The sequence below is a fragment of the Phoca vitulina genome, unplaced genomic scaffold (genome assembly GCF_004348235.1).
Source record: "Phoca vitulina isolate PV1807 unplaced genomic scaffold, GSC_HSeal_1.0 scaffold20, whole genome shotgun sequence".
In the NCBI taxonomy this organism is placed as follows: Eukaryota; Metazoa; Chordata; class Mammalia; order Carnivora; family Phocidae; genus Phoca; species Phoca vitulina.
In genome coordinates, this window is record NW_022589723.1 from 37091403 (window position 1) to 37119353 (window position 27951).

At 52.0% G+C, this 27951-nt stretch overlaps 1 protein-coding gene across 1 annotated transcript in view; it reads right to left on the reverse strand.

Annotated features, from left to right (window-relative positions):
• Nucleotides 1-1498: 1498 nt before the first annotated feature.
• GRAMD2A (GRAM domain containing 2A) overlaps nucleotides 1499-27951 on the reverse strand; it is a 31736-nt gene continuing 5283 nt past the window's right edge. The window contains exons 2-11 of the mRNA XM_032418039.1: nucleotides 8525-8617; nucleotides 7218-7275; nucleotides 6767-6842; nucleotides 6054-6157; nucleotides 5378-5476; nucleotides 5183-5254; nucleotides 4577-4639; nucleotides 3437-3581; nucleotides 3092-3191; nucleotides 1499-2246 (exon numbers count right to left, since the gene is read on the reverse strand). Coding sequence (XP_032273930.1) covers nucleotides 2138-2246; nucleotides 3092-3191; nucleotides 3437-3581; nucleotides 4577-4639; nucleotides 5183-5254; nucleotides 5378-5476; nucleotides 6054-6157; nucleotides 6767-6842; nucleotides 7218-7275; nucleotides 8525-8617 — 919 coding nt within the window. The 3' untranslated portion in view covers nucleotides 1499-2137. The remainder of the gene's footprint in view (nucleotides 2247-3091; nucleotides 3192-3436; nucleotides 3582-4576; nucleotides 4640-5182; nucleotides 5255-5377; nucleotides 5477-6053; nucleotides 6158-6766; nucleotides 6843-7217; nucleotides 7276-8524; nucleotides 8618-27951) is intronic.

Consider the following 27951-nt stretch of genomic DNA (forward strand, 5'->3'; position numbering starts at 1 on the left):
TCATACCCAAGAGGACCTCCAGAGCTACCTCCCCTATAGCATGCCTCTTGCCTTTTCTGAGCCTGGGGCATGGCTGGAGACCAGATTCACCAGCATGTTGGCACAGCTACCCATGACTTGGCACCTCTGGTGGCCTCTCATGAGCCTCTGGCTCAACCTAGCAGGACTCAGAGAATGGACCTATTCTCCCTGCCCTTCAGCAAGGACCAAGGCAGGGAGACACTGGGGCAAGTGGGACTATTATTTCCCTGAAAACGTGATATAAAGGAGTGATGAAGGGGGCTGGTTCCAAAAAAAGGATGGGTTTTTATCCAGTGTGGTGCTGTGGGGAGAACGGAATATGAGTTCACCTGACACCCCCAGAGGTGGTCCCAGCAACCCCCCAGGCAGGCTCTAAGCTTAATCCTAGAAGCTGCAGCGGGGGGAGGATAAGGAGACCGCTCGTCTGAGCTTAGGGACCTCTCACCTACAGATCCGTCCCCCACATCCTCATTTGGGTTTGTCATAAACAGGACAATCATGGCTCCACAATAACTAATTTCCACTTGGATTTCTCCCTGATTAACCTCTCAGGTGTTTGAAGAAGGAAAAGCAATGACTGTTTCTGACACACTCACCCCATCACCATGACTTTGCCTGATACATCTGACCTCCTCACGAAGGCCCTTCTAGAACCCCCAAAGGCACTGTCTTGGCATATTGGAGTCCCAGGGAGAGCAGGCAGAGTTCTGAGGCACAGAGGAGCTGTTTAGAATAGAGAAGGCCTTGGAGAGATGGAGAACTCTCTAAGGCAAAGCTACCACTGTGTCCACTCTTCCCATCCCCCATCTCTCTTGTCCCCAGAGGTATCAGACAAAACCCCTTGACCTGGTCCCTGCACTGTACCAGGCCCACCTTGGACACCCCCACCTTATTCATGGAGTGGAGGACCCTCCCCCATGGCCTGCAACTCACTGATTCCAAGTGACACGAGTGAGCTCTGCCCTGCGGTGGCCCAGCACCCTCATGCCCAGCTGCCCAGCTGCCCAGCCACGCCTCCCCAACAGGCTGCTATTGGTCATGGCCTCTCAGGCAGTCAGGCAGGGAGTACAAAGCCAGCTCAAATCAAAGCCACCGACCTTCCCCTTCCCCTCCATCCTCTACTTCCCGCCTGGGGCACCTTAGAACTGTTTGAGCACACCAGGGGAAGATGCAGTACCAGGTCTGTGACCACAGTGATCACAGGCCCTGTTCCACCTGTCTCACCAGGAAGTGGCAGCTAAGGACACAGAACACTGGACCTCGGCCCTCCTTCGCAGCCCCTGCCACCGTCCTCTGCTACAAGTACTGTCCTCCGGATTCAGCCAGCCTCCTCGTGAGGGGCATGAACCTTCCCCTCTGGCTGGAATCCTAGCTACACACCCTCCTCTCGTTGTTCCTAGCTCCCCCCCACCCCACTTCCCCTGTCTGCCCTGGGCCTGACAGGTGCCCCCAGGACAGGGACTCTCGGGGGCCCCAGTGAGAGCACAGTATGTTGGGAGAGAGCAGAGGCCCACTGGTGGTTTTTGTCCGGGCCTCTGTCCCACTACTGCCGCGAGCCGCGTGGCCGTGGAGAGCTGCATTCCAGGTACCAAATCGTGGCCTTTGTCCCTTGGTTGGTTCCTAGTGCTCTGCCTCTGTGCCAGACCGTTTCCAAGGAACAAGCTAACTTTCTTTTTCCAAGGGCTTGCTGAAGCTTAGTATACAGAATTTCTCGGCTGGTTCCAAGAATCTGGCTTCATGTCTGAGTCCCCAAATTGTAGGAGCTTTGTCAACAGCAGGGATAAGAGTTGAGGGGAGGAGGAAGGATCTGGAGTATTTTCCTTCATACTCAGTCTCAGCACAGCAACAGCATAAACCACGGGGGTCACTGGTGGAAGCTTAGCACCCAGAGCATTCTTGGAGAAGCCAAGGTGGTTGTTACCTGCACACAGGAGATCCCCAGATCAGAGAAGGGGCCTTACCCTGCACACTGTGTCCAACCTTGCTTGCCAGATTGAGCTGTCAAGCCAGCCCAAGGGCAGGGCCAAGTCCAACCAGGACAACAAGCTGCCTGGCCATAGGTATTGGCTCCTGTCCTTTACCTTCAATCCCCGAGGCATTGGGAAGAGACAGGACATCACCTGTGCCCAGGGACTGGGCCATCCCAATTCAGGGAGCATAACTGCTGTTCTAGCCGGGAGATGCGGAACGCCAGATAGGATGAGGACATGACCAAGAAGCAGATCCTGGAGAAAGAGAGATAAGAAGGATATCTTATCTGGAAAAAGGACATTTTTGGAGGCTCACCAAAAATAGGAGTGGGGACAAAGCTACTTCCTGCAACTGGAGGAATTAAAGAACTCTTTGCCTCTTGGTTACATTCAGGCCTGGACATCTTTGTTCCCAGAGGCCATGTGAGGGTCCTGAGACTCGTCCCCATGGAGGTGTCTTCGAAGCCCAGCAGGAATTCTGGGTCCTTAAACTGAGCCCACCTTCCCTCTGACCAGCCACCTTGGTCCTGTGCCTCCTCTTCAAGGCCGTTAAGATTATCCCCCAAGGTGGTACGTCCCTTCTCCCAGCAAGTGCTGAGGCTGACAGTTGGAACTCAGCCAGCAGAACCAGAGGAAGATCATGAGGTAAGGTGAGGGGAAGCCAGGGGCCCCACCATGCTCACCACTCGGCTGGTCCTTAGGCAGAATTACAGACAAGTCTGGGGTGCCAAAAACTACTCTAAAGGTGGGTGGCAGGAAGGCCACGGCTCTCCCCTAGTCTATCTGATGGCCCTCTCCAATTTTGTCAGCTGTCCCCTCCCCAATCCCGTGCAACTTTCCCTTTTTTCAATAGCTTCACATCCTGCCCCCCCTACTGCACACCCTAAATTACAGGGGTGCATGGATAAAGACTGGAGGCGCTTTGTCGCTGCAGAAGGGCCTGCCAGGTAGCCTCCAGACACCACTCAGGAGCCTTCAGTTGACTTAGGACCTTGCCCTCACTCTGGACAGTGACCGCCCCACACACACAGGCCCCTGCGCCAAACAGCCAGACGCCCAGGTGAGCTTGATCCCCCCCCATGTCCAATATAGTCACCTACAGCACAAAGATGACCTTGAGGAGCTGGTAATCCCAGAGCCTCAGCTCCCCGTCGCTCCTGGGCTCTTCCTCCAGCTTCTCCTCCTCACAGACGGCCTTCTCTGTGATAGGAGAGCAGTTAGGCATCGTCCTGCAGCAGGAGCCCAGCCCAGCAAGGAGCAAGCCCACCTCCCCCCATTCTCAAGCTGCTTAGGCTCTGGGCTTGGCTTTCCCTTATAGATTTGGATAAAGTACGAAACAGCTCTCAGAAGCCTTGCTGGCTGTGATTTTTCCATTTTGCAGAAGTGGGGGCAGGGAAAGCCTGGTCTTTGCAAGCAGTTGTCACAGACGAGCACCCTGAGCTCACCAGACCCGGGAGGCTTCCTGGAGGGAAAGAAGCTGTCTGTGGAGTCCATGGATGCCCGAGGTATACAAGGGATGTTGTCTGGGAGGGACAGGGACCTGGAGGCAGGGCACACTTTTCTCCACTTCATCTCAGGGATGAGGAATTCCTGCAGAGAAGGCAGGAAAAACTGTCTCTCTATGACCCTGGGATGTCACTTGTCCTAAGGGGCCCACAGTAGGTTTATCAAAGCCTTTCCAGGTACTACCAGTACGGATACCCAGTGAGCATGTTGGCAGGTACCCAGGAGGAGGGGAGCCACTGCCTTAGCAACCACGTGTCTCTCTTACCTGCTCCCTTGCTGGGACCAGTTCTTCCAGGGAACAATGTCTTTGAAGACTGCTACTATAGAACCACAGTGGGATCCAAGACGTGAGCTAACCCAGGTACGTGCTCAGATCCGCTGAGCCCAAGAAAGCTTGGCACAATGTATCTTAGATGGGATAAGTCCTCCTAATCTGGACTCTGACCCTAAGTACACCACTGACCTTAGCAGGGGGTACTTAGGGTCCCCATCAACAAAAATGGGAACAGCACCTTCTATCCCCTGCATAGTACTGTGCATATTATATGCTTGGCTAAACGCTTAGTGATTAGTGAAGGAGACTTCAAACACCCTGGGGTCATTTCCATCCCCATCACTGTTCTAGCACTCAGCTCTGCCTACCCAGAACCCCCGCAGCAGAGGAAACTGCTGGGACCTCGGCATCTCAAATGAGTCTGTCTGAGTTCTACAGTGATAGCCTTTGGAGTTCTTCCCCGAAGACATCTCTATCCCCTGGAAGGCCCTGCTGACCCTGCTAAGGAAAAGAGGAGGGTCACTGGCTCTGTGGCTGTACGGATGTGGGATCCAGCCCGGGCAGCGTTCTGGGGGCTGGACAACTGTTCTGCTCAGAAAGTCAGCAGATCTGCCCAGGACATAGTGGCTCCACATGGCACGGAGCGTGTCAGGTCTAGGGGACCCCTTGGCATAGCACGGCCACTGGCTCTTGAGCCTGGAAGGGGACAAGGGGACATTGTGGGCTGCTGCCTGGGAGGCCCTGAAGCCTCAGAGCCAGAGGCTCCCTCACACCGGCAGCTTTTGCTTCCAACCTCAGTTCTCACCAGGGACTCGCACTCAGGTTCCTCTGGAAATTCTCTTACACTCAGGCTCTTCTTGCTGGAAGGCTAAGGAAGAAAGGGAACTGGGGTCACTTGTCCATCAGGAACAGCCAAGGTCAGGAGTGAGGAGGTGTTGGCACTCTCCAAGAGAGCTTTACCTCCAAATAAGCCACCTTGGGTCAGGGGAAGCCTAGCTCCCAGAGTTTGCCGGAGTCCCCTAGTCAGTGCTGGAGCAGAGGGTAAATCCAAGGCAATGTACTTCCCCACGCTGCCGCCCCTCCCCACTTCCTCGGCGTGGGCCAAAGAGAGCTGTAGGCATACTGGGAAGCAGCCACATGCTTCTGTCTGCACACTGAAGAAGCATGATGAGGGCATACACATGGGGACACACAGCGGACACTGGCCTCAAAGAGACACGCTCATAAGGATAGACACCCCGCCCAAGGACTAAGCTCAGATACAGTGAGCCTGAGCGCATTACTCGCCTCTCCCTGCTCTTGGTCCCTGTGCTGGAGAGACGGGCCAACCTCTCCCAACAGCCTGGTCCCAAGACCTCAGTCTAGGCCTGAGCAACCGCCCTGGCCCAACTCCTGCCCCGGAGCTCCATACCTGGAGGTGTGTGCAGACCCTCCTCAGCATGTCATATACACTGTCCCGGGAAAGCAGTGACACAAAGACGTACTGGGATAGAGAAAGAAAACAGAAAAGGGTGGTGTAAATACAGACTGGGGAGAGTACCAGAGTCAGGATCCTGGGGCTGGGACAGGAGACTTACAGGGATGGCCGGTCCAGAGACTCACTGACCTTCTGGCTGGTGTTGGTGGTGATGGCCAGGCCATTGGGAAGAAGCCGCGCCATCTTGTGTTTTTTGATCATTTGGACAGACACCACGGGAATGACCACCTGAGGGAGGAGAGGCATGCTTCTCTCAGGACTCACCCCCAAGGACACAGTCCCTTTGCTTCCTGCGTAGTGCCCCCTGACTGGCAGTCAGCCCAGCATGGACACCATGGAGAAGCCTGGCCCTAGGTGGGAGAATACATGAGCGTTCCACCCTCTGATGCCCTCTCCCCTTCCAGGTGTCCCACCGCCCTGCCCCTGCCCTCTGGGCTCTCACCCTATTATCCAGGAGGCCAAGGATGGTTGCCCTGGTGAATCCCATACTCCAGTAATGGAGTTCCCTGAGCCACCACCTGGCCACAATTATGGCTCCCCCAAAGTGTGACATGCCACTCTGATTCTGAAGGCATTTCAGAGGCACCCATAGGCAGAATAAACTGGCTATGAACTGTTGTAGACTCTGTGGAGTCTAGATCGGGGCCCTACTTTGGAAGGGGTGAAGCTACTTCCCTGGAGACCAGGCGGGATGCCTCACAGTGAGAGGCTTCACCAGGTGCCCGATGCCCGCAGGGTAGGGGCCCTGTCTCTTTCCCGGCTGGGGCCTCATGGGCCCATTGCAGCCCTTCCCACTTATTACTACCTTTATATCCTTGCCAAAGAGGCTGGCATGGAAGCAGAGCCAGTTGGGGGAGATGTAGAGCCGGCCCTGGAGAAGGAGGTCTCTCTGGAGGGCGCAGGAACACACTGGGAATTCACAGGAAAGAAGACTGCCATGAGCAACCCCGAAGGCCTAGGGCCTGCGTCCTCACACTCAGGAGTCCAGAGCCCAGCCTCAGGGACTGCCTTGTTCAGAATCCCCCTTCCCAACCCCAGGCCCCAAACCACCCATTCCACCAGCACCCTGAGTCCTTCTCAAGAATCCTGACTGCCCCACCTGAGCCCACCAAACTGCTAGAGCTTTCCTCTTCCTCTACTCATGCTTCAAAGGGTTCCCTAAGCCTGGATTCTCGCTCCCTCAGGCAGAACGCCTTGCCCTGCCCTGGAGAGAGGGCCTCGATTGTGCAAATGCTCCCACATGCTCACTGAGAAGCCTGAGCAGGAAAGAACAGTCATGGATAAGAACAGAACAGAAAATTTTGAAGCCCTGACAGTGCCCCAAGAATACTTTCATAAATCCCATTTCAGATCCCCCATCTGCCCGGTCTTCTCAGACTTCTAAAGAAAACAGGCCCAACCACATGCAAAGGGCAGCCAGTTCCCATATCAAAATTGTGCCTTGGAGGCTCCAGAGGAGAAGACCTGGGCCTCAGGCACTCTAGGCACCTGTCCAGGCACACCTGGGAGATAGCTCACCTTTGAGAACTACCTCCTCCAAGGGGATGTCCTTAAACAGCTTGTGGTATTGTTGGTTGTATTTACTCAGTAGCGTCTGCAAACACACAAGCTGGGGCTGAGAAGTCCTGGGGGATTAGATCCCCAAAGGGGCCCTGCACCAGCCACCAGGAAATAATGCCATGGGGGCAGGGGCTCCGGGGACTTAGCACCAAGCAGTCGGCAAAGAGCCAGCGTGGGTGAAAGGCTGAGTCCCAAGCGCAGCTTGTCTCTCAGTGACATGACGACAGGAGGTCCTGACGGGCAGCCTATGATGGGAGGGGGACGCACCACCCCCACCCAGGAGGGGACACTCACTCAGGTTTCCCTTGGTGACAGGCCTTGGCGGCCAAGGAGCCAACAGTCCCTGGATTCGGGCAGCCCAGAGCCCCTCCCTTGGTGGGCAGTGAAAAGGTGGCCTCCACACACTTACCCCTTCTCGGCCACACTTCTTTATCTCTTCACCCTTCAAGCCTTCTGGCCAGTGCAGACTGCAAAAGAGACATTCCATTCCAGGGACAAGGAACCCTTGAGTCCTGCCCATACATCCTTAGTGCCAGGTCTGCCCTGGCTTTAAGCCAGAAGCTTGGGGGAGAGATTGAAGACTGAGGCCCTTCTCTAGGAGCCACAGCAAGGTGATAAGCAACAGGGAGGACGGAGCTCAGCCCTGGGGAAGGGCACTCCTGCACGCTGGGAGCCTTCCTCCCAGACAGCAGTGGGCAGCAGGCCCCCCAGGAGGTATGATCCGCCTGAGCCTCCATCTCCCATCTCCCAGAGATGCTTAGGAGCTGCCCACCCCTGGGTATCAAAAACCCTCTCCCACTTCTCTGGCCAAAGGATAAGCAGAGGAGCAGACCCAAGGATAGGTGAGCAGGAGACACAGGGATGGGGACCAGTTTGGGGAGTGGGTGAGGTGGAGATGTCAGACTCACGGCTCCGGGGCCTGGCCGTGGGCCATGATCCGGGCAGGACTGCCCTCCTTGCAGCCTCCTCCCTCCCGGCAGCCTGGAGCTCAGCAGACTCACCTGACCTGAGGGAGGCTACCAAGGCTGAGGGAGAGGGGGTGGTGCTGGAACGCAAAGCTTCGCCCTGGCCAGGTTGGCCTGAGGACAGGTGGGCAGGGAGGAGGCTGGTAATCTGAGAAGCCTAGACTCTGCTAGGTCCCCGTGTGCTGGGACAGGCCCCGGACTGGGAAGAAGAGGCACGGGGCAGCCTATGCTCAGCCTAACACCAGACACAAGGTCCCCTTTCTGCCCCTTCTTTAACCCCTTTGCCCCTTTCTTTTTTTATTTTTTATTTAAACGCCAGCCAGTTAACATACAGTGCAATATTAATTTCAGGTGTACAATAAAGTGATTCAATACTTCCATACATCACCCTCATCACAAGTGCAGTCCTTCATCCCCATCACCCATGTCACCCATCCCCCCACCCACCTCCCCGCTAGTGCCCATCAGTGTGTTCTCTAGAGTTCAGAGTCTGTTTCTTGGTTTGTCCCTCTCTATCTCCTCTTCTCCCCTCTGCTCGTTTGATTTGTCTCTTAAATTCCACATATGAGTGAAGTCATACGGTATTTGTCTTTCTCGGACTTAATTTCACTTAGCATAATACTCTCTAGCTCCAACCATGTCGTTGCAAATGGCAAGATTTCATTCTTTTTTATTTGCCCCTTTCTTTAAGGTCCTCCTGAGGGCTTCCCATCCCTAATCCGTAGGTATCTCTGACCGGGAGGGGCCTCACCTGGAGTCCAGGGGTGCCTGAACCCTGGCTAGTTTCTCTGAGCAGGACACGGGGCTCTTCAGAGAAGCCGTCTTTCCATGCATCTGTTGGTTGCTGCGCAGAAACAGGCCCACATCAGGAAGGGTGGCTCTGTGGGAGCACCTTTCCCTAGCAGCTTCACACGCCCAGGCCGGCTCCTCTGCCTGCACCCCAGACGGGCCCTGCTATTCAGGCGGAGGCTGAAGATGTGACCGGTCAGAGGCAGCAGCTCAGGCAGGAGTGCTCTGGTTCCTGACAGAGGGGGCAATCTCATGCCGCCTTTTCTGGAAGCCTGCAGGTCAGTTTATGCCCAGACCGGAAGGAAAATCAGCCTACCTTAGTGGGGCATGCCCAGCCCACCCTTGAGAAAGCACAGTCTTAGAAAGGACTCTAAGACTTGCTCACGGCTGACAGTAGAAGTTCCTGAGGTGCCTGGGCGGCATTCCCATAAGCCATCGGGATCTGAGGAAGGATGCTGAGCACAGGAGGCCGAAGCAGAGCTGAGGAACTGGTGCAGTGATGGTGTGTGTTGGTTGGGGGGGGGGCTCCAGTCAGCCCACAGGTAAACATGGGCTGGGAGGGGAGGAGCGGACCCGCACCAGGAGGTGGCCTGGTGGCCTTCGGACAGTCAGGGCACCTTGGCCCTGAGAGCCAAGCCATCTCAAAAATGTCACAGAAAGGGAGCCCTGGAGGGAGGAGCTGCCATCTCCCTGGGCAGGTGGGGCTCCCCAGTGGCTTTTCAGTTCATGCCTCCCCTAAACAGCTCCAAAGCATAGGGTCCCCCCTTCCTGCCCCTCCAGGAGACAGGCTAGGAATCAATAAAACCTGAGCAGCCCGACTCACCCCCAAAAGAGTGGGCCCAGAAGCTGACAGGAAGAGAGGGTGGCCAAGAAGCAGGGCCAAGGCAGGGCGCTGCAGTGGTCGCAAACAGGCTACAAGGTCCCGGGCAGATAAGGAGCTGGAACCTGAGGCCTGCAAATACCAGCCCGCAGTCCCTCTCAGCTCTCACTGGGGCGAGTCAAAGTTCTCTTCTTCAAGAACAGAGTTGCCCACTCAGCTGAGATCTGCCAAGATCAGAGATGATTTAGTCTGACCCCCTACCATGCTGTGTACACAGTAGGAAACAGACCAGGCAAGGGACCGGCTGGACCCAGTATCACACAGTGAAGAGCCAGGTGACCTCACCCCACAAAATCAGCCCATCCACAGCCCTGTGGCCTGGTGACCTCTGTCCTTGCCCTTATGGAGAATTTTGGTGCACACATCAACATAGGTTTCCTGAATCTCGCAAAGCAACAAGTTTTGCTAGTGATTTGACCCTTTTGACCCCCAAAGGTAATTTCTAGATTTATTTGGTTCCATCATTTCACATTTCAAGAGGGTTTCCCTCCCCATCTTGATTTTTATTATGCTCATTATAGAAAATATGAAAAAGACAAAACCTATAAATATGATGATCAAAATACCCCAGAAGGAAAAAAAATTCTTCAAAAATCACCCAAAGAAAAGGTTTATGCATAAATATAGAATTTATGGGAGTGGAATTATGCATTATAATACGTAGGTCTTACTTTTGTTGCTTAACATGATCTCATGAGGAATTCCCGGTGTCCCTGTCAGATTCTCAGAAGTGTGATTCGTGGGTGGAGAATGCATATTTCTCAGGCTCTTTAGACCCACTCCAAACTGCTTCCAGATGCTCTGCTGATGACCACGAGCATCAGCGCTACGTGAAGGCGCCCGTTTCTCGACACCGAGGCCTTACCCTGGCTATTCAAATTTGGTATGTGAAAACATGCTATTTTCATTTCTATTTCTGCTTACGGAGGGGTTGAACGAGTTTTCCCATGTAGGCATATGAACCCCTGGAACTTCCACCTGTGAATTGTCTATGAGGATCTCCACGTTTGCTTATTGATTTGTATTAAATGCTTTTTCAAGAACATTAATTCTTAGTTTATCATGTTTGCAAACATCTCCCCCAGTGTGTCATTTGCCTTTAGTTTTGCCTGTGGTTTTGTTCCATTTTTGTGTGGTAGATTCCTTCCACGTCTTCCATCTCTTGGTTCCTCACTTGGCTTGCATGCTTTGGTTGGAGAGGCCCCCAACGCAGAGCGTGCACAAGTCAAACCACTGAGCTTGGACCCTGCAGCCTGTGAGCTTTCCTGGGCCACCAGGAAAGAGAAGGGTGTGGGGCCCGCTCGAAGGAACACACTCTAACCTGGAGGACCAGGGATAGAGTGAGACCTCCAAGCAGGACCTTGGCCATGGTCTCAGCGGCAGGGAGCCTGTCACTCAGGCACTGGAAAGGGTGATTGGAGGTGTCAGGGCCGTAGGAGCTCAGAGAGCAGACAGAGCGAGAGTCACAGAAGGGCTCCCAGAGAAAAGGAAGCCAAACCTTACTAGCTGGGTAGGACTATCGCCCTGCATAGGTTCCCATAATCTAACTTTGCGTTCATAATCATGCCTGTGCGGGGATCCTAGACCGAACTCATCCTTGGGTCTGGCGTGACTTTCTCCAGGAGAGGGGAGCCTGCCCTCCACCCTCCCCCGGCCTAGTGAGGAGCCCCCGTGGCAGACACTCACAGCACCCCAATCCCTGCCTCCCTCTGGGCACTTGTCACACCGGGTCGGTGCCTGAACTGCTCACCTCCGGGGGCTCCAGCATGGCAGGGACCCCGCCTCCTCCCTCACCGAAGGCCCTGAGCTGGGAGCAGAGCCAGCGTGCAGCAGGCACACACGACCCGTTTGAGGAATGACCCTGTGGGGACAGGAAGCGAGGCTGGAGGAGGGACAGACCGTGAGAAAAACAAAAGAAGGCTCTGTACATTCCCCACAGCATCTCCAGGAAGATTAGAACGGGGGTAAAACGCAGTGACTGGGAGCAAATGGCTTTCAAATATCCTTAAACTTAAAAGCAAGCCCTTTACGCATGATGAACAGGATGGTTACAAGCCATTCCGACCTGTCCATCTGTCCCTCCTGGCCGGCTCCTAATGTTCCTGATACAGAGACCCCGCCTGGGGCCCCAAGGTACTGCTTTCAAAATGATCAAGTCAGACTTTCCACCAGTCTTCTCCCCTACAGTGTTTAGATGAGTAAAAATAAAGACACGGGCGCGAAGTCAGATGCACAGGTAGGCCTGGGGCAGAGTGGTCACCACAGAACCAGTCAGGAGGGGAGCCCCCAAAGACCCACTGGGCCCTGCCGCAGAAGGCCAGGAAGGGGGCTTCAAGAGCAGGAAGCTGGAGAATGGGGGGGCCAGCCTGGGCCCCCCCTACTATGCCGGCGGCCTCTGTGCATTCCCACAGAGACCTCCTCAAGCCAGTTGCTCTGTGTGTTGTGAACAACACCCCCGGCCCATCCAGTCCCACCCACCTCCACACTGTGGGGTAAGATCAGAAGTCCTCAAATCTGTGTCTGTTTTTTCAATCAAAGCCCCCCACCCCAAAATATCATTATTGTAATCAAGGGGAGGCCCAATACTTTGGACATTAGAGAGGGTAGAAAAGGTTGGGGAAGGCCCCAATGGGGCCCTTTCACCCTGCTGAGCCTGGTCCCAGGGCAGGATGCCTCTCCAGAGGACGCAGCAGGAACTTGACCCGCCCGTAAGCCTGCCTTCATTCCCTCCACAAATACTGAGCTTATCGCGCCATGAGCCCAGCGTGGGGCCTGCCGCTCAGGGCAGCTGAAAGGGCAGGGATGGGCAGCTAGCAGATCCGGGGAGATGTCAGGAGAGGAGCCAGGCCAGTCAAGAAACGGGGGGCCACAGAGAGAGTAGGGGAGGAAGAGAGAGACCACGAGGAGGGCATCCAGAGGTGCCAGAGTCGAGCTGCGTCCTGCAAACTCCAGGCTTCACAGGACACCTGCCATGTGCACTCCACTCTCGATGTTTCCCAGGCTCAAAATACTCCCACTAGGCGGGCACTCCCAAATCTAAATCTCTAACCTGACACCCCCTCTCCTCCTGAGCTTCAGCCCGCCATCAGGATGCATCCAGCAAGGCGCACTCGGTGTCATCCCCCAGATCTGCTTCCTTCCGAGCACCCAACATCCCTGAAAGGTTCCTCCCAGCACAGCGGCCCCAGCCAGAATCCGTAGCTCTCTCCTCCCCACCCCCATGACCAATCGATCCCCAAGGCCCCAAGAGCCCTACCACCGCTTAACCCACGACACCATCCACCTTCTCCACTCCTGCTGCGCGGGCCAGCCGCATCACCACCGTCGTTTCCGCGGATGCGGGCGACAAGCTTGCTCACATGCCTGGCCCTCTCCGCACCTTGCACGACCAACAGAGCCACCTGGGGCCCAGAGCCGGTGCCGCCGCTCTGCTGCTGGTGTTCCTTCTTGAGTCCCCTCTCGCCACCTCCGCAGGCCTTCCTGAGCATCCTGCTTCCCTTCCCAGGCTCCCCCACAAGGCTCCCCTGAGCCCCAGCTTCCTTGCTGCAGCCACCCTCCCCAGGGGCTCGTCCTCCGCACCTGGAATTCCTCTCCACGCGCATCCACCTGGGGAATTCCGCTCATCTTTAGAGCCCCAGTTCAAATGTCACCTCCTCTGTGAAGCCTTCCCTGGTTTCCCCCCTGCAGAGCTGGTCAGTCCCTCTTCTGCGGTCCCTCGTCCCATCCGTCATGCTGTCGCCCCAGCACTTACCACACCAGACTGTGCTTGTCTGTCTACACATCCGTCTGCCCCCAGTCAACTCTGCGCTCCACCAGGGGTGTGTCTCATCCAGCCCTGTATCCCCAGCACACAGCAGGCACCCAGTGTTTGCTACCGTGAAGGAAGGAGACAGAGACAGAGAGATGGTGACACTCCCAGAGCGGGGAGGGCAGGACAAAGCCAGGCAGCAGGAGGGAACGGCATGGAGGACGGAGCCCATGGGGCCCCTGCAGGCGGCTGGAGCAGGCGTCAGCACCAGCCCAGCACTGCCAGGCACCCAGTCCATCCTGGCTGACTGACCAAACGGGGAGCTCAAGTGGGAGGCAGAAGACATAAGAAAAAGGAGAAAGCGGCTCAGACGGGATGGGATGGATGTGGTATTTGGGGCCCTCCTGCCTCCCCTGCACTGTCCACTGAAGGGCATGCCCCTGGGCTGTCCTGTGCCCAGGCAACACTCCTCCAACTTACCCAGCCCCCTTGTCTACACTCAACCCTTCATAGCCCCAGGGCAAACCCCGCCCCCCCCCCCCGGGCTCCTCCAAGCCGTACCCCAGCCACGCTGAAGCAGAAAGCCAGGCCTAGCAGCCTGAGCCAGCCAGGCCTCCAGGGTCGCAGGCAGGTCCCCTGGGGCAACTTGGGGGCCTCCCAAGTTGACTTCTTCTGGGCATTCGAGATACTAGAGCATCCTGGGGGGCCTGCCAGCCCTTCTCAAGGCCAGGCCCAGCGACAGTTTCTCCCCTTCGGCAGCCAGCTAGGACCCTGGGCCCCGGGGACCTCCAAGTAGAGCCCTCTTCCAAACAAAAAAACCCACACCTTAGCACCACGTCCCTGAAAGCACAAAACTCACAGGCCACCAAGGTGGCCCACCTCCACCTCAGCACACGGCGCACCACCTCCTTCACGGAGGAGAGAGACCGTCCCATCAACTCTTATGTGCAGCCTGCTGGCTACACGTGAGCATCACATGGAGAGCTTCTCCAAAAAGCAAACAAAAAAATGATGCCTGAGCCCTGTCTCACACCAATTAAATCAGAGCCTCTGGGGGGAGCCGCTAGGTAACTATATATTTTCAACTTCTTAGTAAAGAATAATTTGCACACAGAAAAGTGCACATAAAATAAGTGTACAATTCAGTGCATCTCACAAATAGAACACACGTGGAAACCAGCCCCCAGAAACCCCCCACCCTGCTCCTTCCAGTCTCGTCCCCTCCCCCGAAACCCACAAGGATGACCCTCATCCGGGCTTCCACGACACACGTGGTCTCTGCCTCTCCGGGCTTTCTGTGAATGGAATCGTACCACACATACTCTTTTATGTGGCTTCCTTTACTCAGCAATGCATTTGGGGGGTCCGTCCACGGTGTTGTGTGTAGCTGTAAACTGTGCATTTCCACTAGTGTTTAGTATCCCATTACACGGACATACTACAGCTGATTTATTCATTTGACTCTAGATGGGCATCTGGGCAGTTTTCCAGTTTTTGCCTGTTGCGAAGGTGTGGTCAAGAACATTCCAGTACCTGTCGTGTGGACACAAGTATTCATTTCTATGGGTAAACACTTAGGATTGGAATTGGTGGGTCAGATGTTCAGTTTCAGGCTTTTCAAGGCTCTCAGGTGATTTGAAACATGCAACCAGTGTAAAGAAAGCACTGGATGAATCTCGCCCCCACGTCTCTCCTTCCTTTGGGGCTCAGAGGGAGAAGCATACCTCCCCTGGAATCCAGGTGGAATCCCCCTCCCCGGGCTCTGGATCTAGGGCCCTGCCCCTCTAGAGTTCCAGGAACACCCTTGGCAAGACAGGAACCACATTGTTCATAGAGATTTCCTTCATCTGTTCAGGTCACAGAGCACATTTACTAGGTCACGCCAGGGAAGCAGGGGCAGCTTTCTGTGCGGCAGAGGTTGGCTCTATGTCCTTCCTGAGAGCCTCCCTACGTCCCTCCCAGGGCCACAGTCCTGACACATAGCCCAGACACCGGCTGACAAGACCTCTGCCAAAGGGAAACTGGCATAATGTTGATAAAGTCAGGCTGATCATCAGTACTCTAAAACCTGAAGAGAAAAAGCGATCTTCTTTTGCAAAAATAATCCTAGTATTTCTTACACAGAAACTGCACCTCACTTTATTTTCGAAGCTGATGTTCCTTATCTAGGACAACTGCTTTGCTGTTTCTGCTGCCCAGAAAAGGGGAGAAAAGCCCACAGCTGAAGTGCATCCTGAGTATACGGGGGTGGGGCTCGGTGCGTTGGGGGCCACACGCTGGGTGCCCCCCATCCAGCTGTCCAGCTCAGCAGCCCCGGCAAAGGGCTCAGCAGGGGCAGGTGCTCAGCGCAGCTATGAACCCTACGTCCCAGGAGGTCTGAGAACACCTGAGCCAGGGATGTGCTTAGCTCCCTCTGACGACCTGGGGCAGCTTTGAAATGAATGGGAAGGTGGAAGGCCAGGTGCCCTGCTTCCCAAGACGTCACAGTTTGGACCAAATGACCCTGGCCGCCACTGGCAGAACCACAGGTGCTTCAGACCTGCATAGGGCCATCTGCAAGCTGACCAGCAGCCTCTCTGGAGGAAGAGATGATCTTAGCCCATCCGACTCCATTTCTAGTGGATCCTCCCCAGAGCCTACGAGACGGGAGGTGCCCAGCCAGAGGCAGTGAGCAGGCAGGACGGACGTATGCTGCAGGGACACTGGAGCGGAACCTCCGGGTGCCCCCGGAGCTGGGTCTAGAACAAGTGAAGAGAGAGCAGAGAGCAGAGCGAGAAGCAGCAGGGCATGGGCCAAGGCCCCAGGCTGGGAGAGAGCAGAGGGTCTGCCCCGCTTGCAGCCCATTCACTTTCCCAGCACTTACAGCCGGACCAGAAGCCCCACAACCAGGGCACACCTGAGACGTCATTTCAGCCACTCACGTGGGGCAGGTGGTTCTGCTGGCATTTCACGGGGGCAGAAGGGAGGCCCAGCTGGCTCCAGTGACGTGCCCACACGCAGTCGTTGGCAGGGCCAGGACCCCGTGGAGGTCTGACACCCAGGCCTGGGTTCCACCACACCCCCAACAGGCCTTCAGGGTCAGGAGGCGGAAGGACTCGGAAGGTTCAAACCAAGTCAAGCCCTATTAGCGGAGGGAGCCCCTGGGGAGAGGGGAGGGGACAGGTGTGGCTCAGGACCTCCAGCCCTGAGGCCCGCTCTGGCGTCCGGTCATACAGATGAGGAGGCAGCCCAGACAGGTAAGGCACGAGCTCCTGACCACACAAGCAGGGAGGAGTGGAGCTGAATTCAAACTCCGGTCTGGCCGAAATCCTGCACTCTGTCCCCTTCAGCACGCCGCCCAGAGGGCTCCGCGCCTGGTGTTCTGCCCTCTCCCGTAGTGCTCCCAGTAGACGGGGCTTGGGGGAGACCAAAGGAGGTCTCTTGGGCTGAGACAGCCATGCAGGGGCCTGTCTGAGAGGTGGGGTTCCCTAGATCAGACCCCTTCCTATTCCCCACCCCCACCAAGCTTTTATCTTCTCCGCTCCAAGAACCAAACAAACTGGGAGAGCTAGTTGTTCAGGAGGAGATGTGAGCTGGCTAGGCCTCTGGGGGTGGCTGCATCCAGCCTGAACAAGGACCCCTTTGAGCTCTGCTGCCAACAAGAACACCTACCTACAGGGATCTCAGAGGCCCCTGGGCCTTCTACCCAATGGGAGCCGGGAGGGCCAAGAGCAAGGCTGGCCCCATCTCCCACTCTTGGCAGCCAAGACGCTGCCCACTGCCCAGGCCTCTCTGTGGAGCCCAGAGCTGGTCAGCCAAGCCCTTAGCTGCTTGGTTGACTGGCCCCACCCCAGTTAAAGGACCCCAATTGCCCTCTTCCCTGCTCTAGGGCCTCCCACACACCCCCGCCATCCAGATCTGGGCTCTCGGGGTACACTAGAAAGGCCCAGGTCCTCACAGGGATGGAATTCAGGATCAAAGTGCTCAGGCTGACTTCTCTCAGGCATTTGGGAGCGTTGCTAGTGAGCTGTCCTCCCGGCTCTGCCTGGGTCCTGCTTAGCTCCTGCCCAAGGTGGAGACCTTCTCGCTCGTATCCCCCAACACCTCCACTCCCCGAAGCCTGGCGAGCCTCTAGCTCCGGGGAGAGCAGACCCCTGCTCAGATATCTTCATTGCTGTACCGCCCATTTAAGTGGCTGTCTCCCCACTAGACCCACTAGACCGTCTTCCTTATTCATCTCACCCCGGGGCTGCACACAGCTTCAGGCATGCAGTAAGTGCTCAATAACTGTGTACTGAATAAACAAACACTCCCTGCTGAGAAGCTCCTCTGTGTAGTTTGTTCCACCGCACTGGGACTCAAGACACAAACACAAGACCTGGAGAGAGAGCAAGTCACTCAAGTTTGCTTTTCGCTGCCCTTGACCTCCTTCTGTGTGGTCCCCAGTCACCTTCCTCAGGGTCTGCTCCCCTATAAAATGGGGGGAAATCCCCTCTCTGACCTGCAGATCTTCAGGGCTACTGGGGGGGTCTGAGAGGTCATGGCCTAGCCCTGGGGCCGACGGGGGGGGGGGGTCTCACAGCCTCGCCCCCCACCCCCCACGCCTGCCAGCAACACTGAAAACTCTACATCCCATCATGCCCCTTGAGGGATACCTAGAAGTGCAGCCGCCCATGGGAAGCAGAGACTGAGGCCCCACCAGGCCCCAAATGGCACCCACAGAGCTCCTGCATGACTGACTCTTCCCCTGGGACTACAGCCAGCGAGCCTCTGCAGGACGGCCCTCTCTGCACCTGGGCCCCACCCAGGGACTGCCCCCCACCCCGCCCCGCCGCGGGGGCCCAGGAGGCACTCCCACAGCTCAGCCCCCCTCCCCCAGAGGTCTGAGGCCAGCAGTTGCCGCCCCTTCCCGGCCAGAGCTCAGAGGCCCGCAGAGTGAGAACAGTCCCCAGGGAGACAGACGGACAAAGAGCTGAAACATGGAAGCTCTGCTGCCGGGCGCGGCCAGGATTTCTCGCGAAGCCCAGGCCACACCGAGGAGCAGGCGGTTGGTCCTGCGGAGAGTGACCTGCCTGTCGCTGGCCTCATCCCGCATTTCCACTGCTGTGGAAGCATCTGTTTAAGCTGGCACCCCTGGACCTGGTCACAGACCACTTTTTCTTGGCCGGCCACTTCGGGCCTGGCCATTTCCAGACAAGAAGCTGGTCATTCAGGTCGAAAAACAGACTTGCATTCATTAAGAAACAGAGCACTCCTGTGCTCCTGGGGGCTACTCTCTGCCCAGCCTGCTGAGGGAGGGCCCACAGGCCGCCCGGCCGCTCAGCCGCCCCCCACCCCCGCCCAAGGCTACCAGGGGGCGTGGCTACTCTCGGGACAAGCCCGCTCTGTCCATCCACGGATACCATCCAACGCACCCCAATTCAACCATCCCCTAACACCCACCTCAGATTCACGCTGGCTTTGTGGGCCCTCCAGGCTCTTCTCAGGGCACGGGGCTGGTTGGAAGGAGTCTAGGGTCCTGAAAGAGGCTGGGGGTGGGGGCCAGAAGACAGAGAGGCCGGCGTGGAAGTACCTGTCACTGCTGAGGGGGCTTGGAGAAGCCACTCCCTCTCTCTGGGCCTCAGTTACTCTCAGCGAAGGGGCGAGAAAGCCTCAGCCCAGGAAGGAAAGCAAGTGTTGTCTGAGGGAGAAACAAAGCAGAGCTAGGAACTGGGTGAACTGCAAATGGCCACTGACCCTCCTGTGGTCAGAAGAACCCCCTACCCCAGGAGAGGCTAGCAGGGTCACAGTCCTCAAAGGGCTGCCAGCCTCCCTGCCTCCCGCCTACAAACACCAGCTGAACGTCTGCAGTTCGCTCAGCTCCGTGTAAGTGCTGTGTGTACTAAGAGGGATAAGGCAAGCTACTATCCCCAAAATGCCTGGTGGGAGAGGCAGACATGAAACAAATATTTATATAAATCAATACATAATTATAACTATGTCATCTATGCTACGAAAGAAGAGCCCAGCGTCCTAGTTGGACCTCTATCAGGGCGTCCTGACTCAGCCGTGGAAAGCAGGGAAGGTTTCCCTAAGTAGTGGCATTTTGAGCTGATAGCCAATGGGTGCTAATCAGATGGGGGAGGGTATTTGGAGGGAGTTAGAGAGGGGTCATTGTAGAGGGTTTATGATGGATGTGCAAAGGCCCTGAGGCCAGAGGTGTGTAGCATGTATGAGGAACATAAACAGAGCCTTTGTGTCTAGAGGGTAGAAGTAGTGAAGTGGGGAGCAACGAGGCTGGAGGGGTTGGCAGGGCTAGATCATGCAGGGCCCTGTGCACCCCAATAAGGGTTTCTTTCATTTTCTTAAAAGCAGTGGGGAATCAATAAGGGGATTTAAACAGGGAAATACACTATCAACTTTGTATCTTTTTTTTTCTTTTAAAGATTTTATTTATTTATTTGACAGAGAGAGACAGCGAGAGAGGGAACACAAGCAGGGGGAGCGGGAGAGGGAGAAGCAGGCTTCCCGCCGAGCAGGGAGCCCGATGCGGGGCTCGATCCCAGGACCCTGGGATCATGACCCCGAGCCGAAGGCAGACACCTAACAACTGAGCCACCCAGGTGCCCCTATCAACTTTGTATCTTAAAGAGATCGCTCTGACACATAGATTTGCTTGAAAGTAATCCAAAGGAGGTGGGGAAGGGGGGAGTAGAGGTAAGTATTGATGAAATAGGGACAATCTTCTGTTGATGATTATTATAGCTGGGTGATGGATACATGGGTATCCACCCTACGACTCTCTCCTTTTTTGTATATGTTTAAAATTTTTCCATGGAGACAGATGAGTTAGGAGACTGTATTCCAATGGAGAGATGATGTCTCACACTTGGTGGCAGTGGTGTTGGAAGGCCAGGGATGGATTCAGGATATATATTTCCAAATAAAATTAACCTGACTTGGTGATCCATTGGACGTGGGGTCTAAGGGCAAAAATGTCAAATATGACTCTAGATTTCTGGCTTAAGCAAGTAGGATACTGCTCTGTTTTACTGAGATGAAACAGGGAAAAATATATTGGAAAAAGAGCATATTTGAAGGAAACAATCAAGAGTTCTGTCTTGAAGTTGTGTGAGAAACATTTAAGTGGAGATGTCAAGCTATATAGGAGTAAGGAGCTCAGAAGAAAGGTCCAGGCCAAAGGGATAAATTTCTGAGTTACTGGCCCACGAATGAGTACAGGAGCTAGGAAAGTGGATACATAAAGAAGAGAAGCTATCAACAAGGGCGCCAAAACCAGTTCAATGGGAGAAAGATTAGTCTTTTCAACAAATGGTGCTGGGATTCGATATTCACAAGCAAAAGATTTAAGTTGGACCCCTATCTCACACCATATATAAAAATAAGCTCAAAAATGTCAGAGCTAACACCACAAAACTTTTAGAAGAAAACAGGTGTAAATCTTTGTGACCTTTGATTAGGCAATCGTCTCTTAAGATATGATACCGAGGGGCGCCTGGGTGGCTCAGTCGTTAAGCGTCTGCCTTCGGCTCAGGTCATGATCCCAGGGTCCTGGGATTGAGCCCCACATCAGGCTCCCTGCTCAGTGGGAAGTTTGCTTCTCCCTCTCCCACTCCCCCTGCTTGTGTTCCCTCTCTCATTGTCTCTCTCCCTGTCAAATAAATAAATAAAATCTAAAAAAAAAAAAAAAGATATGATACCGAAAGCACAGGAAACAAAAGAAAAGATAAACTGAGCCTTATCAAAATTGGAAACTTTTGTGCTAATGATTCATCAAGAAAGTGAAGACAACCCACAGAATGGGAGAAAATATTTGCAAATCATATATCTGATAAGAGACTAATATCCAGAATATATAAAGAACTCCACCTTGAAAATATTATACTAAGTGAAATAAGCCAGTCCCAAAGGATAAATACTGTATCATTCCACTTATATGAAGTATCTAGAGTATCAAATTCAAAGAAACAGAAAGTGGAATGGTGGATGCCAGGGGCTGGAGGGAGGAGAAGGTGGAGAGGTATTTCGTGGGTATTTCAGTTTTGCAAGATGAAAAAGTTCTGGAGACGGTTTGCACAACAATATGAATATGCTTAACAATACCGAACTGTACAAATGCACTTAGAAATGGTTAAGATGATAAACTTTATGTTATGTGTTTTTCTTAACCACAATTAAAATAATTTTTTTAAAAAGAACTCTTTTTTTAAAAAAAAAAAAAAAGATTATTTAGGGGCACCTGGGTGGCTCAGTCAGTTAAGCGTCTGCCTTTGGCTCAGGTTATGATCCCAGGGTCCTGGGATCAAGTTCCCCATCCGGCTCCCTGTTCAGCGGGGATGTATTTATTTATTTGAGAGAGAGAGAGCACACACACTTGCAGGAGGTGGGAAGAGGGTTACAGAGAGAGGGAGAGAGAAACCTAAGCAGACTCCATGCTGAGGGTGGAGTCGACCCAGGGCTCCATCTCACAACTCAATCTCATGACCCCGAGATCACAACCAGAGTCAAAACCAAGAGTGCACCATCCAGGCGCCCCCTAAAAAGAAATCTTTTTTTTTTTTTTTTTAAGATTTCATTTATTTATTTGACAGAGAGAGACACAGCGAGAGAGGGAACACAAGCAGGGGGAGTGGGAGAGGGAGAAGCAGGCTTCCCGCAGAGCAGGGAGCCTGATGTGGGGCTCGATCGCAGGACCCTGGGATCATGACCTGAGCCGAAGGCAGACGCTTAACGACTGAGCCACCCAGGTGCCCCCCTAAAAAGAACTCTTAAAATTGAATGATAAAGTCAAGTAATCCAACTAAAACTGGGCAAATGTTTGACTAAACATTCTTCCAAAGGTGATGTCAAATGACCAATAAGTACGTGAAGAGATGCTCAACATCATTAGCCATCAAGGAAATACAAATCAAAACCACAATTAGATACCACTTCATACCCACTAGGGGACCATAATCAATATTAGGTGTTGGTGAGGATGCGGAGAAACTGAGCCCTCATGTATTGCTGGTGGGAATGTCAAATGGTAAAACTGCTTTGGAAAACAGTTTGGTGGTTCCTCAAACAGTTAAACATAGAGTTACTATAGGACCCAGCAGTTGCACTCCTAGGTGTACACCCCGAGAGAACTGAAAACGTGTGCATACAAAGTCTCGTACAAGAATACTCATAGCATTATGATAATTAATTCCCCAAAATGGAAACAGCCCAAATACCCATCAACTGATGAGCAGATAAACTGTGGTACATCCACACAATGGAATATTACTGAGCCATGAAAAGGAGTGAAGTATTGTTACAAGCTACAATATGAAAGAACCGTAAAAACATTATGCTAAGTGAAAGAAGCCAGTTATGAAAGACCACATACTGTATGATTCCATGTACAGGAAATGTCGAGAACTGGCAAATCCATGGAGACAGAAAGTAGATTAGTGGTTGCCAAGGTGCTGGGGAAAGGGGAAATGGGAAGTGACTAATGTGCGCAGGGTTTCTTTTTGGGGTGATGAAACCGTTCTGGAATTAGCCGGTGGGGAGAGCTGCACAACTTGGTGAATACACTAAAAGCCACTGAACCGTACACTTTAAAAGGGTGAATCTTACGGTATATGGATTATATCTCAAGGAGGCGGAGAGGGAGGAGAGAAATCTGGGACCCGAAGAAGCACAACACTTAAACATTGTGTGCAGGAGAGAGTCCCCCGGAGGAGACTAGGAGAGAGAGAGCTAAGAGCTAGAAAGAAACCTAGGGGTAGGGGTTGTCATGGAAGCCCAAGGAATGTGTCAGAAGGAGGAATGGGAATCAGTGGTTGCTGAGAGGCAGGTAGGAGGAAGACTGAAGGCTGTCGCTTCATCAGCAAGGACAAGGTGGGTCACTTCGGCAATCTCGGTGGGGTAGTGGGGGTATGAATCCAGACTCCGGTGCTAAAGGCCCGCTCCTCCTTCCTCCCTCCCAGGCTGGTGACAGCATCCCAGGGACGGACCGTGAGGACAGGTCTCTGAGTACGAGTGAGGATGCTGCTGAGCGCAAGTCAGGGGCCAGCCCGGCGCCACGCCAACCTCGAATCCTGCTGCCTTGCTCCCAGTGAAAGCCGGCGGAGATGCTGGAGGACGGGAGAAGGTTCCCTGCGGGGAGGGGGCTACCCGCGCCCGCAGCCCCACCGCGCCCGCAGCCTCACTGCCGGGTCCGCCCCGCCCCGGCGTCCTCACCTGCCGCTCCTCCAGCCCCGGCGCGCGTCTGCCGCAGCCCGCGAGGCACCGCTCCGTTTTGGGCGCCTGCCTCCAAAGGGGCTGGGAAGCCCGGGGTCACCCGGCGCCAGAGGGCGGCCACACCCGGAATTCCAGCCCGGCACTGAGCTCAGCTCCCCGAGGCGGCGGCCGGGCGCCAGCGATCCCGCCCGGCCGGCCGGCCCAGCCTCCGAGGGGGCTGATGCGCCCTGAAGCGTTGAGGGCAAAAGCTGGTGCGGACGGGGGGTGCTGCCCGGAGTGCAGCAGCCCCGCCGCACCTCCGGGCCTCTCCGAAAAGGGATCCAGCGCCCCACCCGAGCTCCCCTTTCGGATCGGTGTCCCGCACCAAACCTGGTAGCTGGCCCGGATTTAGGACGGCCCAAAGCTGGACAACTGGGCTCCCCCAAGCTGTGCTGCGGCGAAGGGTTCAGATTCCTGAGCCATGACCTAGTCTTACGGGGCTTGCTGGGTCCTGGGACCTCTTCCTCCAGGGAGAACTCCAGATGGCCGAACTGGTGGAAACCCCCGGAATGCCTGCTCTCGCCCCTATTATTCAACAATGTTCTGGAGGTTCTAGCCATTGCACAGAAGCAAGAAAAAGAAAGAAAAGGTTTAGACACTAAGAAGAGAGAAATTCTAATATTTATTTATTTGTTTGTTTGTTTGTTTGTTTATTTTTAAGTAAGCTCTACGTCCAAAGTGGGGCTTGAACTCACGACCCCGAGAAGAGTAGCATGCTCCATCGACTCAGCCAGCCAGGCGCTCCCCCAAAAAGAGAGAATTTTTATTTGAAAGATGGTAAGATAAACTATCTAGAGAACACAATCAACTGAAAACAAACAAAAGAAAATGGCCCAGACACTCTTATATTTCGGCAGTAAGCTAGGCAGAGCTGTGGTGGGGATAGACACATAGTGAGTTCTTACGGAGTTTATTATTCTAGGGGTTATAAGATCAACATAAAAGTCAATAGATTCTCTGTAGACCCACAGTAAAATATATATATTATATATATAATTATACAATATATATAAATATATAAAAGTCATAAAATATATTTGGGAAAATGATTCTATTCACATGGAAGCAACACATATAAAATACCCAAGAATAAACTTTTAGAATGTCGAAAGTCCATGAGAAGAAAACCATAAACCTTTTTTAAAAGACATAAAAGACTTGAATAAATGTTCTTGAGTGGGAAGATTCAAAGTTTTAAAGGAGTGAATTTATCTCAAATTTAATGCAAGGGCTTGCCTTACCAGATGTCAGAACAAACTACAAAGCTAGAGCAATCAAAATACCATGGTATTTATAGGAAACAAACTGAGGGTTGCTGGAGGGGAAGTGGGTGGGGGGATGGGGTAACTGGGTGATGGGCATTAAGGAGGGCATGTGATGTAATGAACACTGGGTGTTCTATGCAACTGATGAATCACTGAACTCTACCTCAGAAACTAATAATGCACTATATGTTAATTTAATTTAAATAAAATAAAATTTAATTTTAAAAAACCAAAATACCATGGTATTTACTGGCTTAAGAAAGATGAACAGATCCACAGGGAGTCCAGAACATGATCTATGGCTATCTGAGAATTTAGTATATGATAAAGAAGGTGTTCCAAATAGGTAAGAGAAGAATGGATTGTCCAATAAATGGTATTGAGGCACCTGGCTAGCTCACATCATTCACAAAAATAAATTCCAAGGAGAGTAAACATCCAAATATTTTCTAAATCAATAAAGAACTAAAACAAAATGGAGGAGAGTATTAAAATATTAGGAAAGATTTTTCTAAGCAAGATATAAAACCCAGAACACATAAAAGATTTAATTGCATAAAAATTAAAAACTTTGTACATTTAAACAAAGAATTGATATTTTTATTTTTTTTTTAAGAATTGATATTTTTAAACATATAATGAACTTATCCAAGTCAGCAAAAGGAAGTAAACGATCTAATAGAAAAGCGAGCAAAGAATATTGAAGAGGCAAGTCACAAAAGAATATTTCTCATAACTATATTATTGTTAAGCACTAAAAAATTTATAGTGCTCAGTACCACCAACGATTTATTACAAATCTACAGATCCTTTGATCCAACAACTCCATCTCACAGAACTTGGCATAGGGAAATAAATGGACAAGTAGGCAAAAATTTATATTCATATGGTTAACAATTATGGTGAAAAAAGTGGAAATACCTAAATAATATTTTATCAATATCATCTATGCAATTGACTAAAAGAGTGGAGTATAGCTGCATGGGCTCATAGAGAAAAAGGCCTAAAATGTGTTGTTTAGTGAAAGTAGGTACAGATTAGTAAGGAAAATCTAATTAATGCATTTATAAAATTTAACCTTCTATACCTAAGGGTATATATCAAATTCTCTTGTGTGAGAATTATAGGGTGATTTTTACTCTTTTTTTTTTAAAGATTTTATTAATTTATCTGACAGAGAGAGAGCACACACAAGCAGGGGGAGGGGCGGAGAGAGAGGGAGAAGCAGTCTCCCTGCTGAGCAGGGAGCCCAATGTGGGGATGGATCCCAGGACCCCGGGATCATGACCTGAACCCAAAGGCAGACACTTAACCGACTGAGCCACCCAGGTGCCCCTGATTTTTACTCTCTTTAATTTCTCTTTTATTTAAACTTATTAAAACAGGCATGTAATACTTTCAAAATCAGCAAAAAGCAATAAAGATTGTTTTTAATATTTAAAGTAAAAGGAAGAAATGATATCTTCTTTTTTACTTATTAAATGTCAAAGGCTCAAAAGCTTAATAATACCTACTGTTGATCAACATGCTGATGAATGGGCAGTCTCACCCACTACTGTGTGATAAGGCAGTGTGAGAAAATGTACATATACTTCATATGTAGATACCTGCCAGGCCCATAAATTCCAACTCTAACAATTTATTCTTAGAAAATAACTGGACACAAATTTAAATGTATAAGGATGTTCACTGAACTGTAATTAGAAGAAAAAAAGAATAAGCCAGGAACAAATTGTGGTTTATTCATGGAGGAAAGGCTATGTAACAAAATGATATTTATCGGGGCACTTGGGTGGCTCAGTCGTTAAGTGTCTGCCTTGGACTCAGGTCATGATCCCAGGGTCCTGGGATTGAGCCCCGCGTCCTGTTCCCTGCTCAGCAGGGGGCCTGCTTCTGCCTCTCCCACTCCTCCTACTTCTGTTCCTGCTCTTGGTGTCTCTCTCTGTCAAATAAATAAATAAAATCTTAAAAAATAAATAAATAAAATTATATTTATCGAGTTATTTATTAAAACTAAATCTATATGAACATGAAAGGATTGCATTACATAACATTGGGGAAAGCATTATATAGAACAGCATGCATAAAAAAAATATATGTGGGAAGGATGCTCACCAAAATTCCAACAATATTTTTCTCCATGAGTTGGGATTTTAGGTGTTTTTTAAAACTTTCTTCTTTATACTTTTCTGTATACTATGCCTGAATTTTATGATCACAATACACTATTTTCATTTGGTGGAAAGAATAAAAAGGAAGAAAAAGGATACAACAAGAAAAAGACATGTTTCGAGGGCACAACAATATTAACTAATAGACACCTCTGAAATGCCCAATTTCTAAAACTTCATTCTTCTTACATGAAAACCCTTAGAATCTAACAGAAAAAGAAACCTTGATTTTAAAAACGAACTTTGCCAAATCCCCACATGTGATAAAACTGCACAAAACTACACACACACACACACACACACACACACACGAGTGCATATAAAACCGGTGAAATCTGAATAAGGTCAATGGGTTATATCAATGTCAATTTTCTGATTGTGCCATGGTGCTCTCCTTACGCAGGATGTTACCACTGGGAGAAACTGAGTGAAAGGTACATGAGCTCTTTGTATTATTTCATACAATTGCATGTGAATCTACAATTACCACAAAATATAAAGTTTATTTCAGAAAAATAAACTTTGCACCTTCAAATGGAAAACAGACCAAGATTTCTTCAAGCTGGGGCTGGATCATCAGAGGCCTGATCTCAGATTCTCAAAGCTGGAAGCACTGCAGGGAAACTAATTTTTGGTGAGCACCTACTGTGTCTCAGGCCATTACATGGCCTGAGAACCTTTGAAGCGGCCCGATGTGACTCTGTTTTATGGATGAAGAAAGGGAGGCTCAGAGCCAGTAGTAATTCAGTAGCGGAGAAAGGATTTGAATCCAGGTCTTTCGCTCAGCCTCTTCCTATATTATTCTATCACAGTGACTACATATCTGAGAATGACTTAAAAGAAAAAAACAAAAAACAAAAAACTGGAACTCCTGGGTGGCTCAATTGGTTAAGTGTCTGCCTTCGGCTCAGGTCATGATCCCCAGGTCCTAGGATCGAGTCCTGCATCGGGCTCCTTGCTCAGCGGGGAGCCTGCTTCTCCCTCTGCCTGCTACTCCCCCTGCTTCTGCACATGCTCTCTCTCTCTCTGACAAATAAATAAAATCTTAAAAAAAGAAAGAAAGAAAGAAAGAAAGAAAGAAAGAAAGAAAGAAAGAAA